Below are 13,703 nucleotides of genomic sequence, written 5' to 3' on the forward strand. Positions count from 1 at the left end.
ACACCACTAACACCACATCTAACACCCTAACACCACCATCAAATCAAACACAACTAACACCACCCTCACATCAAACACCATCATCACATCAAACACCACTAACACCACTAGCACCACCATGACATCAAACACCACCCTCCTATCAAACACCATCATCAAATCAAACACCAACATCACATCAAACACCACTAACACCATCGCCACATCAAACACCACTAACACCACCCTCCTATCAAAAGACACTAACACATCAACGTGAGACGAAGTGATGTCTGCCGAGTGTTTCTGAAGGTGAAGGTGTTTCCGCTGCAGGGTGATGGAGGGGGTGGAGACGGCGTTCCTTGGGACGCGCTCCGGCCTGACCAGGCTATTCAGATACGCTGGGCTGGAGACCAGAATTGCCAAGTAGGTCACCTGATAACACCACCCGATAACACCACCCGTAAACACCACCCCAAAACGCCACCACATAACACCATCCAATAACACCGCCCAATAACACCACCCTATAACACCACCCCATAACACCACACGATAACACAGCACGATAACACCAGATTCCAATAACACAGACTGATAACACCACCTGATAACACCACCCGATAACACCACCCGATAACATCGCCTTATAAAACAACCCTCTCTTACCTGTTAGAAACTAGATGTCATCTGTTAGCTTGATGTTACCTGTTAGCATCATGTTCATGTCACCTGTTAGCTTGATGTTATCTGTTAGCATCATGTTAACTGTTAGCTTGATGTTGTTGTCGGTTAGCATCATGTGACCTGTTAGTTTGATGTTACCTGTTAGCATCATGATGTGGTGTTTTGGCTGGACAGGAAGTTCCTGACGCCCTCTGATAAGGACAACCTGTTCACCGTGGACCACTTCCCTCTGTGGTACCGCCTCGCCGTGGAAAACCCTCCTGGAAAGTTCTACTACTACAGCGTCAACGATAAAGGTCTGCTCCTCTCCTCTCTCCTCACCTCTCATCTCTCCTAACTGTCTCCCTCCTCCTCTCTCCTCCCCTCTCTCCACCGCTCTCCTCCCCTCTCCTCTCTCCTCCCTTCTCCTCTCCTCTCTCCCCTCTTTCTCTCTCCTATCCACTCCTCCCCTCCTCTTCCCTCCTCTCCCCTCCTCTCCTCTTTCCTCCTCTCCCCTCCTCTCCTCTTTCCTCCTATCTCCTCTCTCCTCATCTCTAATTTCTAAACTAAACAAAGTAAAATTTACCCTCCACACTTTGGTACTAATAATCGGTACTAATAATTGCTACTAGTACTAATAATCTTGATGTAATGTGTTAAATAGTGTCAGTGTTTGTATAACGTAGACATTGCCTATCAGTACAACTAGTTTGTTTCAGAGGTCACTTCTCAGGATCAAGCTACCAATTAGAGTCGACCTGACTTGAAGTTTAATTTGGTCTTCAGAACAGGAAGTGAACTGTCTTCCTCTTCCTGTCTTCTTTGCGTGCCGCTTCAGGAACAACGTTTGTGGTCGCCACCACGGCCGTGACAATGTCCTCAGGGGGGAGGACGGCCATGGTGGGGGGTGAGTTCCACCGCATTCTCCTGTCTGGTCTGCAGGTATACAGCCCACTGTGGACGGGTGATATCACAGCATACTGTGGACCGGGGATATCACAGCCTGCTCTGACTGGTGATATCACAGCCTGCTCTGACTGGTGATATCAAAGCATGCTGTGGACCGGTGATATCACAGCCTGCTCTGACTGGTGATATCACAGCCTGCTCTGACTGGTGATATCAAAGCATGCTGTGGACCGGTGATATCACAGCCTGCTCTGACTGGTGATATCACAGCCTGCTCTGACTGGTGATATCAAAGCATGCTGTGGACCGGTGATATCACAGCCTGCTCTGACTGGTGATATCACAGCCTGCTCTGACGGGTGATGTCACAGGTTGCTCTAAACAGTTGATATCACATGATGCTCTGTACAGGTGATATCAAACCTTGTTCTGACAGGTGATGTCATGCTCTGACAGGTGATGCCGTGCTCTGGCTGGAGGTGCTTCCTCTGATTTGCTGCTGGGTGTAGACTTTGTTACAGCATCACTGTCGTGATCTTTGTCTTTTAAGAGGTGGGTTTAGCGTTACGAGATGGATGGAGTTCAGGGTGATTCACTGCTCAGTATCAGGAAGCACTACAGCTGACTCATGGAAACACTTTATTGGGTCCTCAGAGGTAAACACACAGAATAAGTACAGGTGCTTAGTGTCCTATCGACTTTTCTGAGGAACACATAGTTAGGGTTAGGGTCAGCTCTCATCGATTGTAATATGGGTGTCCATGTAAGCAACAACATCTAGATAACTAGCTCTACACTTTCTACAGTATTTCCAGCAATGGTTGTGGTCTGGATCGATGTTGAGGTCCTAAAGGTCAAACAAGTTCAAGATCTCTTTGGCTATCCTCACTAGTGCTCACTAGCAGCTATGGTTCAGTTGCAGTCATGGGGAAAATATGAAGGAGCATAGCAGGAACTGAGGAGAACTAGACACAGATGCAGGTCAGCAGGGACTCTGAGTTTATCAGAGAGCTCCTCTGACTAAACACAACAGACCACGAGGTCAGAAGAGGAGGTAGCTTTAGGCTCTGAACAACAGACAAATCAACTTTCTAGACATCTTAATGCTGAGGAACTGAGGTACATTATTAAGAAGGTTAACGCTGCATTCTGGGTAGGGATGAGCGAGATCAGGTGGTCAGCAGGAGCTCCTCGTCATGTGGGCTCTCACAACGTTATGAGTTTAGTCCTTGAGTGACTTCCAGTGAGTTCAGGGGCATGACAATAAGGAGCCAGCAGAGGTCAAAGGTCATCTGGTTGAAAGATGTGAATGGGAGATTGAACAGTGGGGTTTGAACCCCAAACCTTTACACCCTAACCCGGGACAACCCCCCAGACTCAAAACGATATCAGGAACCCTAGCTCAACGTCCCGCCCCCACACGATCCATCGTCCAATCAGAAGCTACTAATGCGGTAACTAGGGACGACCGGGCAGGGTTCTTTAGGCGGAGCCTCTCCGTCCTCCTCCTCCTCCTCATCGTCCTCCTCCTCCTCCTCCTCCTCTTGCTCCTCCTCCTCTGGGGAGGTCAGGCTCACAGTAGGCCCCGCCCCCATCCCCGTGGCCCCGCCCTGCAGGAGGAGGGGTTTCCCGCGGCGCTTGGCGCCCCGCTGGTACCTCGCCATCAGGGAGGCGTAGACGCAGCCGTAGGTGGCGGCCACCACCATCATCACGCACACAGTGCCGCAGACCACGCCCGCCACCGCCTGCGTGGCCCCGGCCCGCCGCACGCTGGCCGGCCTGTAGCGCGTCCGCACGCAGTCCTCCCCCCCGGAGTGGGGGCGGTGGGGGCAGGGGGCCCGCGGGGAGGGGGAGGAGGGGGAGGGGGGGTCGTACAGGCAGCGCAGGAACATCTCCGCCGGGAGGCTGCGCACCTCACGACCCTTGACCTCCAGGGGCAGGATGCAGGTCAGGGAGTCCAGCTGGCCGCCTGCAGGGAGAGAGACACTCAGTATGTAATACAGTATGTGCTGGTACTACAGTATGTACTACTACTGACTAATGTCAGAAGGCACTAGTATCAGAAGGCACTAGTATGTGTAGACCAGACTGACCCCTGTAGACCATCCAGTCCAGCCAGTGCCGCAGACCCCCAAGCCGGCAGTCACACTGCCAGGGGTTCCCCGAAAGCTGCAGCTGCTCCAGTCGCCCCAGGGGCTCCAGCACGGCCCTCCCCAGGACGCTGAGCCGGTTCCGGGCCAGGGACAGCCAGACCAGGCCCCTCAGGCCGCCCAGCAGCCCGGCCGGCAGCCACGCCAACCCGTTGTCGGACAAGTCCAGACCCCGGAGCCGCCACAGCCCCTGGAAGCTGGCACGGGTCAGACCCGGACCCCTGGAGCCGCTCCCTGGAAGGACAGACCGGCTCATGAGGACGTCCCCTCCAACACGCTCATCAAACACACAAGAAGAAGTCGGTCCTAAGGTCAGAGATCTTCAGCCCCAGACCTTCTGGTCTGTGTAGTAGACCCTCCAGGGGTCAGTGAGGCCGTTTACTGTACCTCCGTCCCAGCCCATCAGGGCAGGCTCCTCGGTGGTGTTCCGTGGTGGGTGGAGGTGGGTGGAGGCGCCCAGCATGTTGGAGGACAGGTTGAGCCACCTCAGGCCCCCCAGGGCCAGGAACAGCCCAGGCTGGAGGCGGGCCAGCAGGTTCTGCGACAGGTCCAGCACCTCCAGGGAGGCGGAGGAGGACAGGTTGGCCAGCTCGGCGGGCCCCAGCCAGGAGAGGTTGTTCTGGGCCACGGAGAGGCCCGTGGTCCCCGGGGGCAGCGGGGCCGCGGCCCCCAGGGACACCAGACCCAGACCCGAGCAGTCGGTGGTGTTGCCCTCGCAGCTGCACACGTCCGGACAGCCGCCGGCCAGGCCCAGTAGAGCCAGTAGGACCAGTGCGGCCAGTAGAGCTCCAGCAATGGGACTGGCTGTGAGAGATAAGATAACATGGTACTCTAGGAGGGTGGGGGAGGAGACTGCGGTGTGTTTGCACGCGCACTAATGAAACGCCCTTAATCTGGTTACGGCTCTCATTAATGAGGCTCATGTGAACACCTGAGTGTGACGGAGTGGTTCTGCTCATTACTGCCGAGATCACTGAACCATCGGACCATGTAGCGTAGAAAGACCTGGAAGGCTTCATCCTCGAAGCAGAGCTGGGCCACCGACCACAGCAGCAGGACATGAAGAAGTGAACCCTCACCCTGACCCTGGACCTGTGGGAGCCTCAGGACTTACCCCGCCCCCCTGGCCTCCGCTCCACCCTCTGGTTCCTCATGTCTGCTCTGAGGGCTGGGTGATGGATCAGTACTCAATGGTCTGCTGGTCCGAGGGGTCAACGAGCCGAACCAGAGATCTGAAACATAGGAGACACAGAGACTATGGTTATACTCGGAGCTGCCCAGTACATCTACAGTGTGCTACTGGTTCTACTGGGTGCTGCCTGGCTCCAGGGCTGTTGGGTTGGGGGTCGTAAAGCTTGTAATCTCAGATTAGAACGGATTACTGCAAAATATGTCAGACCAACAGATTCTTGATGATCTACACAAACTAACAACTACACACCAACAACTACACACCACACATACACACACACACACACGCACACACACACACACACACACACACACACACACACACACAATCAACCACGCATACATGGCGGGGTGGGGAGTGATTGAAAGAGAGAGGGAGAGAGCTTGTGTGTGGGGGTTTTACTCTAGTTCTTTCGTAAAGTGCCCCTCAAGGCAATATCTTCTTAACAGCACTCAGACCCCTTATCACACACACTCCCGCCCCCCACACACACACACACACACACACACACACACACACACTCAGTACTACTAAACATTCTGCTTTATACTGCACCACAAGAAATCTGATTTTCTCCCGCTTTTCTGAGAGAAGCTCTGGTGTTCAGACTGAGAGAGGAGATGGACCTCCTGTCTCATGAGGACCTGAGGTCTGCTCAGTGGGTCCTCTGCCCTCCTCCTCCCCAGACCTTCATCCTCACTCAGAAGGATCAGCAGAATGGCTCATAGACTCTGGAAAGAGCATCTCACACACACAGACACATACACAGACATGGTCGCACACACACAGATGCATACACAGACACACAGGCACACACACAAACTCTTAACACAAACACACAACCCCCCCCCACACACACACACACACACACACACACACACACACACACACACACACACACACACACACACACACACACACACACACACACACACAAACACACATAATCTTAACACACACAAAGATTAGGATTTGTTTTTTCAAATCCATGTGGGAAACAGATGCCTTATTCTAGTCCAGATGTTGTGCCACACAAACACACGCAAACACATACACAGACACACACTCAGAAACACACACACACACGCACACACACACATAGACACACACTCAGAAACACACAAACAGACACACATTCAGAAACACCCACATGACACACACACAGAAACAGACAAACACTCAGAAACACACACACACAGACACACACTCAGAAACACACACACAGACACACAGATAGACACACTCACCATGTGGGGCCCCCAGCACCCAGGCACCTGCATCTGGGCTCCGACCGTACAGCCACGCCTAGCTTCCAGTTAGCCTCCAGTTAGCTTCCAATTAGCTTCAGGTTAGCCTCCAGTGGCCTAGCTTTCAGTTGCTACAGGTTAGCTTTCAGTGGACCATAGCTCCCAGTTAGCATCAAGTTATCTTCCAGTTTGCATCCAGTTAGCTTTCACTTAGCTTCCTCTTAGCATTGTTTGGCATCTAGCTTCTAGTTAGCTTAGGGTTAGCTAGGATTGAACCCTAGCTTCCAATAAGCTTCCAGTGGCATTTAGCTTCCGATTAGTTCCAATTGCCGTAGCTTCCAGTTAGCTTGAAATGGCCTCTCTGTGACTCTTGCATCGCCGTTGAAGTAACTTTGTCAAAGAAGCAAAAAAATCTAGCAAATTAAAAATACAAATGTTGACTTGGAAAATATACACATTTTAATATAAAAGTACGAACAATTTAAATTTCTCTCCCACTCTCTCTCTCTCTCTCTCACTCTCTCTCTCTCTGCCACTCTCTCTCTGGCTCTCTACTTCTCTCGCTCTCTCTCTTGCTCTCTCTCTGTATCTGTGTATCTCTCTCTCTTTCTCCTTGTCTCTCTCTCTCTTCCTGTCTCTCCGTCTCTCTCTGTCTCTCTCTATTTCTCTCTCTCTGTCTCAGACGAGTCTAACGTTCCTATGCTCTGTCTGGCTATGAGAGAGAGAGAGCTGGGGAGGAGAGGGAGACGCAATGTAGATTTTCTATGACGCCACATGTTGTAGAGTGTGTTTTTGTGTAAAGTGCATTAAAGCTCTTTGACAGAAAGGACCATCAGAGTACAGCTGGCCTCTAAGCCCTAGAAAGAGAGAGAGAGAGAGAGAGAGAGAGAGAGAGAGAGAGAGAGAGAGAGAGAGAGAGAGAGAGAGAGAGAGAGAGAGAGAGAGAGAGAGAGAGAGAGAGAGAGAGAGAGAGAGAGAGAGAGAGAGAGTTAATGGGCGGAACTCTGTTGAGCCGAAGATGCTCCCTACTCCTGATTGTCCTTGACACTGCTTTGTGTGTGTGTGTGTGTGTGTGTGTGTGTGTGTGTGTGTGTGTGTGTGTGTGTGTGTGTGTGTGTGTGTGTGTGTGTGTGTGTGTGTGTGTGTGTGTGTGTGTGTGTGTGTGTGTGTGTGTCTGTTCACTATCCAGCTATCGGGGTTCAGATGTCCTTGAATTTTCTGGAAAAGTTGTTCTGGGCCATCGCCAAGCAGGTGACAACATACACATACTCACACCATACTCAAACACACACATACCACACACACACACACACACACACACACACACACACACACACACACACACACACACACACACACACACGCGCAAACTCTAACTCTCTGTCTTCTATTTCTTCCCAGCCCAGCGATACAGACGTAAGTATCTCTGATATATCGAGAACATTCTAACATACCAGTCAAGAACACTTAAACATGTTGAATATGATTGAATAGGATTAGGATATTATTAATTTAACAATTTAATCCCTCTCCCTCTCTCTCTCCCTCACTCTCTCTCTCTCTCCAGTGTCTTAATGTTGAAGGTGTTTGTCCTCTCAGCTGTGAGAGCATAGTACGTATCCCCACTGACCACACATGGATATCTATATATACATATAAAGATATCGATATATGGATATCTATTATCTATATATATATATAGATATAGATATATAGATATATAGATAGATAGATAGATAGATAGATAGATAGATAGATAGATAGATAGACATAAATATACAGATATCTATATATATCTATGTATATTGTGTTATGGATATATGGATATAATAGTACATATAAAACTAAAATAAAAATTTGTGTTTCAGGACCTAAACTGTTTCCTGATTGACAACAACGGTTTCATACTGCTGTCAAAAGAGAGATCAGAGGTACACACACACACACACGCGCGCGTAGAAATACGCGCACGGGCGCGCATGCATACACACACACACACACAGGCACACAGGCACATTCAAACACACACATACACACACATAAGCAAGCCTATAAACACACACACGGGTGACCCACACACACAGACAACCCCATCTACTGAATCTATTAATAAATGTTGTGTCTATTCTGTGTTTTCCTACGGGTGCAATTAAAAGCGTTGCCTCTAATCTATCTATCAAAATAAAAGCCCTTGGCGCTGCGACAGCATGCTAACATCTGGGGGGATAAGCTCCTAGATTGACCCTTGACCCCCCAAGCTGGCACAGGGGTCAGTGTGACCTTGCCTTCTCAAAGCGTCTCGGTGTGTCAGTAGTGTCTCTGACCCGTAGCAGGCGATCCAGAGACACCTTAGACCTGTCTATATTTGTATCTATAGCTATAGCTATAGCTATACCTACATCTATATCTATATATTTATTTATATCTATACATATATGAACCAAATGAACAGAGGTTCCTCCCACAAGCTGGCCGCATGATTTCCTGTGGATAGGGGGCGGGACTAGTTCCAACAGGCCCCGCCCCTAGGAGCAGGGAGGGGTCAGAGGTCATCTTGCTTTAGGATGCCTACAGGTAGACCGAGGACATTGGGGATTGAACCGAGAACCTTTCAGTTGGCATTAACACACCCTGAACTCTACTAGAATAGGGGTACCATGTTAGTACTGTGGTACTGTCTATGTCTGTACTCTGAGTACTGTGGCACTATGTTAACACTGTGTTACGGTCTGTGTTAGTACTGTGAGTACTGCAGTACTGTGTCAGTACTTCCTGTGAGGTGGTCATGTGACGTCTCTCCGCAGGTGGGCAAGTTCCTCGGGGAGGTGGACGGTTCAGTCATGGCGTCCCTCATAAAGATGGGCATGTATAAGAAGTAAGAACTTTGGCCTTTGCCCTGCTGCTCTGGTCCTCTCCCTCTGTATTTTACCTCCAGGTTGTCTGTCCTCTACTTAGACCCCTTCAGTGACCAGGGGCTGAACTGTGTGTGTGTGTGTGTGTGCGTGCGTGTGCGTGTTGCAGGATCTCTCTGTTTGATTACCAGGCCATGTGCAGGAGCGGCCATCACCATGCCAACGCGGCCCGCCCACTGCTCAGCGTAAGGCCCCGCCCCCCCCCCCCCCCCCACTTTCTCCATATTTCACATTCAAAGTTCCTCATCTTTATTATGATGAACTCTTTGTAACCGCTCGTATCTCCGCAGCCCTTCTACGGCCTGGTCACCCTGCTGAGGTGGATCCTCTCCAACGCACTGGTGTACGTCTCTGTCTCTGTCTCTGTCTCTGCCTCTGCCTCTGTCACTCCCTCTCTCTGTCTCTCTCTCTTTCTCTCTCTCTGTCTGTCTCTTTCTGTCTCTCTCATGTAGGTCTCTCTCTCTCTCTCTACACTGTATACATCCCTTTCCCATAAGACTTTATATCTGACCTTTATGTCTTTATATGGTAGGATGTATTCATGTATGTTTATTGAGATATTGAACATTCCTGGTACTTAATACTTACTGGTTCCGCTGGTTCTCATGGTTCTGCTGGCATTGATGGTTCTGCTGGTCCTGATGGTTATGCTGGTTCTGCTGGTCTCGATGGTTCTGATTGTTCTGCTTTTTCTTCTGGTATTGATGGTTCTGATTGTTCTGGTGGTTCTGCTGGTATTGATGGTTCTGAATGTTCTGTTGGTTCTGTTGGTTCTGCTGGTTCTGATGGTTCTGCTGGTATTGATGGTTCCGCTGGTATCAATGGTTCTGCTGGTACTGCTGGTTCTGCTGATTCTGCTGGTATATGGTTCTGATGGTTCTGCTGGTATTGATGGTTCTGCTTGCTCTGCTGGTATTGATGGTTCTGATGGTTCCGCTGGTATTGATGGTTCTGATGGTTCTGCTGGTATTGATGGTTCTGCTTGCTCTGCTGGTATTGATGGTTCTGATGGTTCCGCTGGTATTGATGGTTCTGCTGGTATTGATGGTTCTGATGGTATTGATGGTTCTGATGGTTCCTCTCAGGTTCCTGCTGGACCTCAACTTCTGCGGCCTCTGGCACTCGGACTACGTCGTAGACGGTAAGATGACATCCCTTCTTGTCAAGCAGCTTCCTGTCATGACATGTGTGATGTCCTTCATGTCGATCTCATGTCTCATGCTTGACCTCATCCACACACACTTCCCGCTTCATCGCCATCATCATCATCATCATCACCACGGTGTGCTCTGACAACCTCAGCTAAGGCTGGCTATCACACCTGTAAGTACTGTGTGTGTGTGTGTGTGTGTGTGTGTGTGTGTGTGTGTGTGTGTGTGTGTGTGTGTGTGTGTGTGTGTGTGTGTGTGTGTGTGTGTGTGTGTGTGTGTGCGTGTGTGTCATCTGATTATTGTGTTTGGTAGTTTAAGTCATCCATTAATTAATATAATTGTTTTAGAAATCAAATTGATAGATGTATGTAATTGGTGAATTGGTTAATCTTACTGGTCGGTTACTGTTGCCGTGGTTAATTTATGTGGTTAATTGTGTGATTTGTAAATTGATGAGGTTGTGTGATTGGTTAATTGATGCGGTTGTGTGATTGGTTAATTTATGTGGTTGGGTGATTGATTAATTGTTGGGGTGGTGTGATTGGTTAATTGATGTGGTTTTGTGATGGTTAATTTACGTGGCTGTGTGAATGATTAATTGATGTGGTTGTGTGATTGGTTAATTGATGTGGTTGTGTGATTGGCCAGCTCATAAGCAGAAGAAGTTGGAGGCCCAGCAGCCGTGCGACACTGCGTACCCAGGCTTCCTGTACGACGACTCCATCAGAGAGGCCAACAGCCTCATTAAGTGTGGCCGGTGTCAGAAGTAAACACACTCACACACACTCACTCACACTGCAACACAAACACACACACTTACTCACTCACTCACTCACTCAAAGACTCACTCACTCAAAGACTCAAACACACAAATACAAAATCCCTTAAACTGTAAAACCAAAAACCTTACCTTGGAAGGAAACCTAACCCTCAAACCAAACCTTATTAGGATTGGGCATGAGGGTTAGGGCGTCTTAATTATGGTGTTTTAGGATTTGGTTTTTGGTTCTAGGGTTTGGTGCAGTGTGTTGTGTACTGTGTGTTGCAGTGTGTTGTGTACTGTGTGTTGCAGTGTGTAGTGTTCTGTGTGTTAGAGTGTGAAGTGTAGAGTGTGTTGCAGTGTGTTGTGTACTGTGTGTTACAATGTGTAGTGTTCTGTGTGTTACAGTGTGTAGGGTACTGTGTGTTACAGTGTGTAGGGTACTGTGTGTTACAGTGTGTAGGGTACTCTGTGTTGTGTACTGTGTGTTGCAGTGTGTTGTGTACTGTGTGTTACAGTTTGTAGTGTTCTGTGTGTAACAGTGTGTAGTGCACTGTGTTTTACAGTGTGTAGTGCACAGTGTGTTGTGTACTGTGTGTTACAGTGTGTAGTGTACTGTGTGTTGTGTACTGTGTGTTGCAGTGTGTTGTGTACTGTGTGTTGCAGTGTGTTGCGTACTGTGTGTTGCAGGATGTTCGTGGTGCAGTACGTCCCTGAGTCTAACCTGGTTCTGGTGGTGACCCAGGCGGACTGTGACTGCTCCCGGCAGTACGGCGCCATCCTGCTGGAGCCCAAAGAGATCAAATATATCCTCCTGACCCCTGACCCTGCAGACCCTCTTCTACTTTTTGTAGGGCATACACTTCATCATTTCATCCCAAAGACCAGGCTATAACCTATAACCCTCACCCTGGTGCGGTCAGTGCCTTGCTTCAGTGCTCTACAAAGGGAGTCGAAGCCCCCCGCCTGCAGTGTTAGTGCCGTGCTATAGAGTACTGAATGTGTGTGTGCTCCTTGACCTCTGAGAACATAACGCCACGGTCAAGTGCAACCGCATGAAGTCCCAGAAGGTGAGGCGTCGCCCGGAGTCCTGCCATGCCTACCACCCCAAGGTAACTAACCTACCATAACTAACCTAACCCTATCACCCCAAGGTAACTAACCTACCATAACTAACCTAACCCTACCACCCCAAGGAAACTAACCTACCATAACTAACCTAACCCTATCACCCTAAGGTAACTAACCTACCATAACTAACCTAACCCTACCACCCCAAGGTAACTAACCTACCATAACTAACCTAACCCTATCACCCCAAGGTAACTTACCTACCCAAACTAATCTACCCTAACCCTACCACCCAAAGGTAACTAACCTACCCTAGCTAACCTACCATAACTAACCTAACCCTATCACCCCAAGGTAACTAACCTACCATAACTAACCTAACCCTATCACCCCAAGGTAACTAACCTACCCTAGCTAACCTACCATAACTAACCTAACCCTATCACCCCAAGGTAACTAACATACCCTAACTAACCTACCATAACTAACCTAACCCTACCACCCCAAGGTAACTAACCTACCCTAACTAACCTACCATAACTAACCTAACCCTACCACCCCAAGGTAACTAACCTACCCGAACCATACCACCCCAAGGTAACTAAACTACCCAAACTAACATAACCCTCCCACCCAAAGGTAACTCACCTACCCTAACTAACCTAACCCCACCACCCCAAGGTAACTAACCTACCCTAACTAACCTTACCCTACCACCCCAAGGTAACTAACCTACCCGAACCATACCACCCCAAGGTAACTAAACTACCCAAACTTACATAACCCTCCCACCCAAAGGTAACTCACCTACCCTAACTAACCTACCCTAACTAACCTAGCCCTACCACCCCAAGGTAACTAACCTATCCCAACTAACCTATCCTAACTAACCTAACCCTACCACCCCAAGGTAACTCATCTACCCTGACTAAATTACCATAACTAACCTAACCCTACCACCCCAAGGTAACTAACCTACCCTAACTAACCTACCCAAATTAACCTAACCCTACCACTCCAAGGTAAGTAACCTACCCTAACTAACCTAACCCTACCACCCCACGGTAGCTTACCTACCCTAACTAACCTAACCCTTAACCTAACCCTTAAAAGAATGTATGTGTATGTATGCAGGTAATGGTATATACGTATATGTATGCATGTGTATGTATGTATGTACATGTATGTAGGTATATTCATGTATGTATGTATGTATGTTTGTATGTATACACGTGTGTCTGTATGAATATATATGTATTAGGGGTGTAACGATTCACCGATACGAATCGGTAACCGGTTGGATCAACAAAGATGCGACTGCATCGATACGTTGGCCCCTGAATCGATTTAAAAGGACCAAGAATCGGTCAATGCACCGATTTAATCAGTTGAGTGAAGCTTAAAGGTTGTATCAGCGATGTTGGGTGATGTCACTTGAAGCGGGATGCCTGTCGCGTCTGTGTTTCGTGCATCCAGTAATAACTATCATGAACGCAACGCAAAACCCCACAATACCCACCCCTTGACGATGATTGATTGGTATACTATTTATTTTGGTTTTGAGAAGGTACCAATTGTTTTCGAAAATTGTAATTCATTTAGAGTGTTATCATTGGTCGACCATTTGAATTTATTTTGAGCGATCTCATTGGTCGAAAAATCCAAT

General features: G+C 48.8%; 2 protein-coding genes across 6 annotated transcripts in view; one reads left to right on the forward strand and one right to left on the reverse strand.

Annotated features, from left to right (window-relative positions):
• LOC115550723 (voltage-dependent calcium channel subunit alpha-2/delta-4) overlaps nt 1–13,703 on the forward strand; it is a 29,236-nt gene that overhangs the window by 14,797 nt on the left and 736 nt on the right. For 3 of the 5 annotated variants that reach the window (XM_030366002.1, XM_030366000.1, XM_030366001.1), the window contains 15 exons: nt 313–405; nt 841–962; nt 1,484–1,552; nt 7,333–7,394; nt 7,545–7,559; nt 7,711–7,755; nt 8,012–8,074; nt 8,948–9,018; nt 9,165–9,240; nt 9,346–9,398; nt 10,141–10,196; nt 10,358–10,378; nt 10,855–10,972; nt 11,657–11,772; nt 11,996–12,078. In XM_030366002.1, the coding sequence (XP_030221862.1) occupies nt 313–405; nt 841–962; nt 1,484–1,552; nt 7,333–7,394; nt 7,545–7,559; nt 7,711–7,755; nt 8,012–8,074; nt 8,948–9,018; nt 9,165–9,240; nt 9,346–9,398; nt 10,141–10,196; nt 10,358–10,378; nt 10,855–10,972; nt 11,657–11,772; nt 11,996–12,078 (1,063 nt within the window). The remainder of the gene's footprint in view (nt 1–312; nt 406–840; nt 963–1,483; nt 1,553–7,332; nt 7,395–7,544; nt 7,560–7,710; nt 7,756–8,011; nt 8,075–8,947; nt 9,019–9,164; nt 9,241–9,345; nt 9,399–10,140; nt 10,197–10,357; nt 10,379–10,854; nt 10,973–11,656; nt 11,773–11,995; nt 12,079–13,703) is intronic. The other 2 variants (XM_030366004.1, XM_030366003.1) reach the window with 1 other exon arrangement.
• LOC115550726 (leucine-rich repeat and transmembrane domain-containing protein 2) lies at nt 2,188–6,927 on the reverse strand. Its single transcript, XM_030366006.1, has 5 exons — nt 6,144–6,927; nt 4,819–4,936; nt 4,092–4,508; nt 3,648–3,938; nt 2,188–3,523 (listed from the first exon to the last, which is right to left on the reverse strand). Exons 2-5 carry the CDS (start codon nt 4,856–4,858, stop codon nt 2,991–2,993), a joined length of 1,281 nt encoding a protein of 426 aa, XP_030221866.1. The 5' UTR covers nt 4,859–4,936; nt 6,144–6,927; the 3' UTR covers nt 2,188–2,990.

The sequence above is a fragment of the Gadus morhua genome, chromosome 9, assembly GCF_902167405.1.
Source record: "Gadus morhua chromosome 9, gadMor3.0, whole genome shotgun sequence".
In the NCBI taxonomy this organism is placed as follows: Eukaryota; Metazoa; Chordata; class Actinopteri; order Gadiformes; family Gadidae; genus Gadus; species Gadus morhua.

Excerpts from the sequence above, each read along its gene's own strand:
- LOC115550726 (XM_030366006.1), bottom strand. The coding sequence starts at position 4,858 with ATGAGGAACCAGAGGGTGGAGCGGAGGCCAGGGGGGCGGG. Across the intron at positions 3,939-4,091 it reads CCTGATGGGCTGGGACGGAG|GGAGCGGCTCCAGGGGTCCG; the intron begins GTACAGTAAACG and ends CTGTCCTTCCAG. Across the intron at positions 3,524-3,647 it reads GGACTGGATGGTCTACAGGG|GCGGCCAGCTGGACTCCCTG; the intron begins GTCAGTCTGGTC and ends CTCTCCCTGCAG.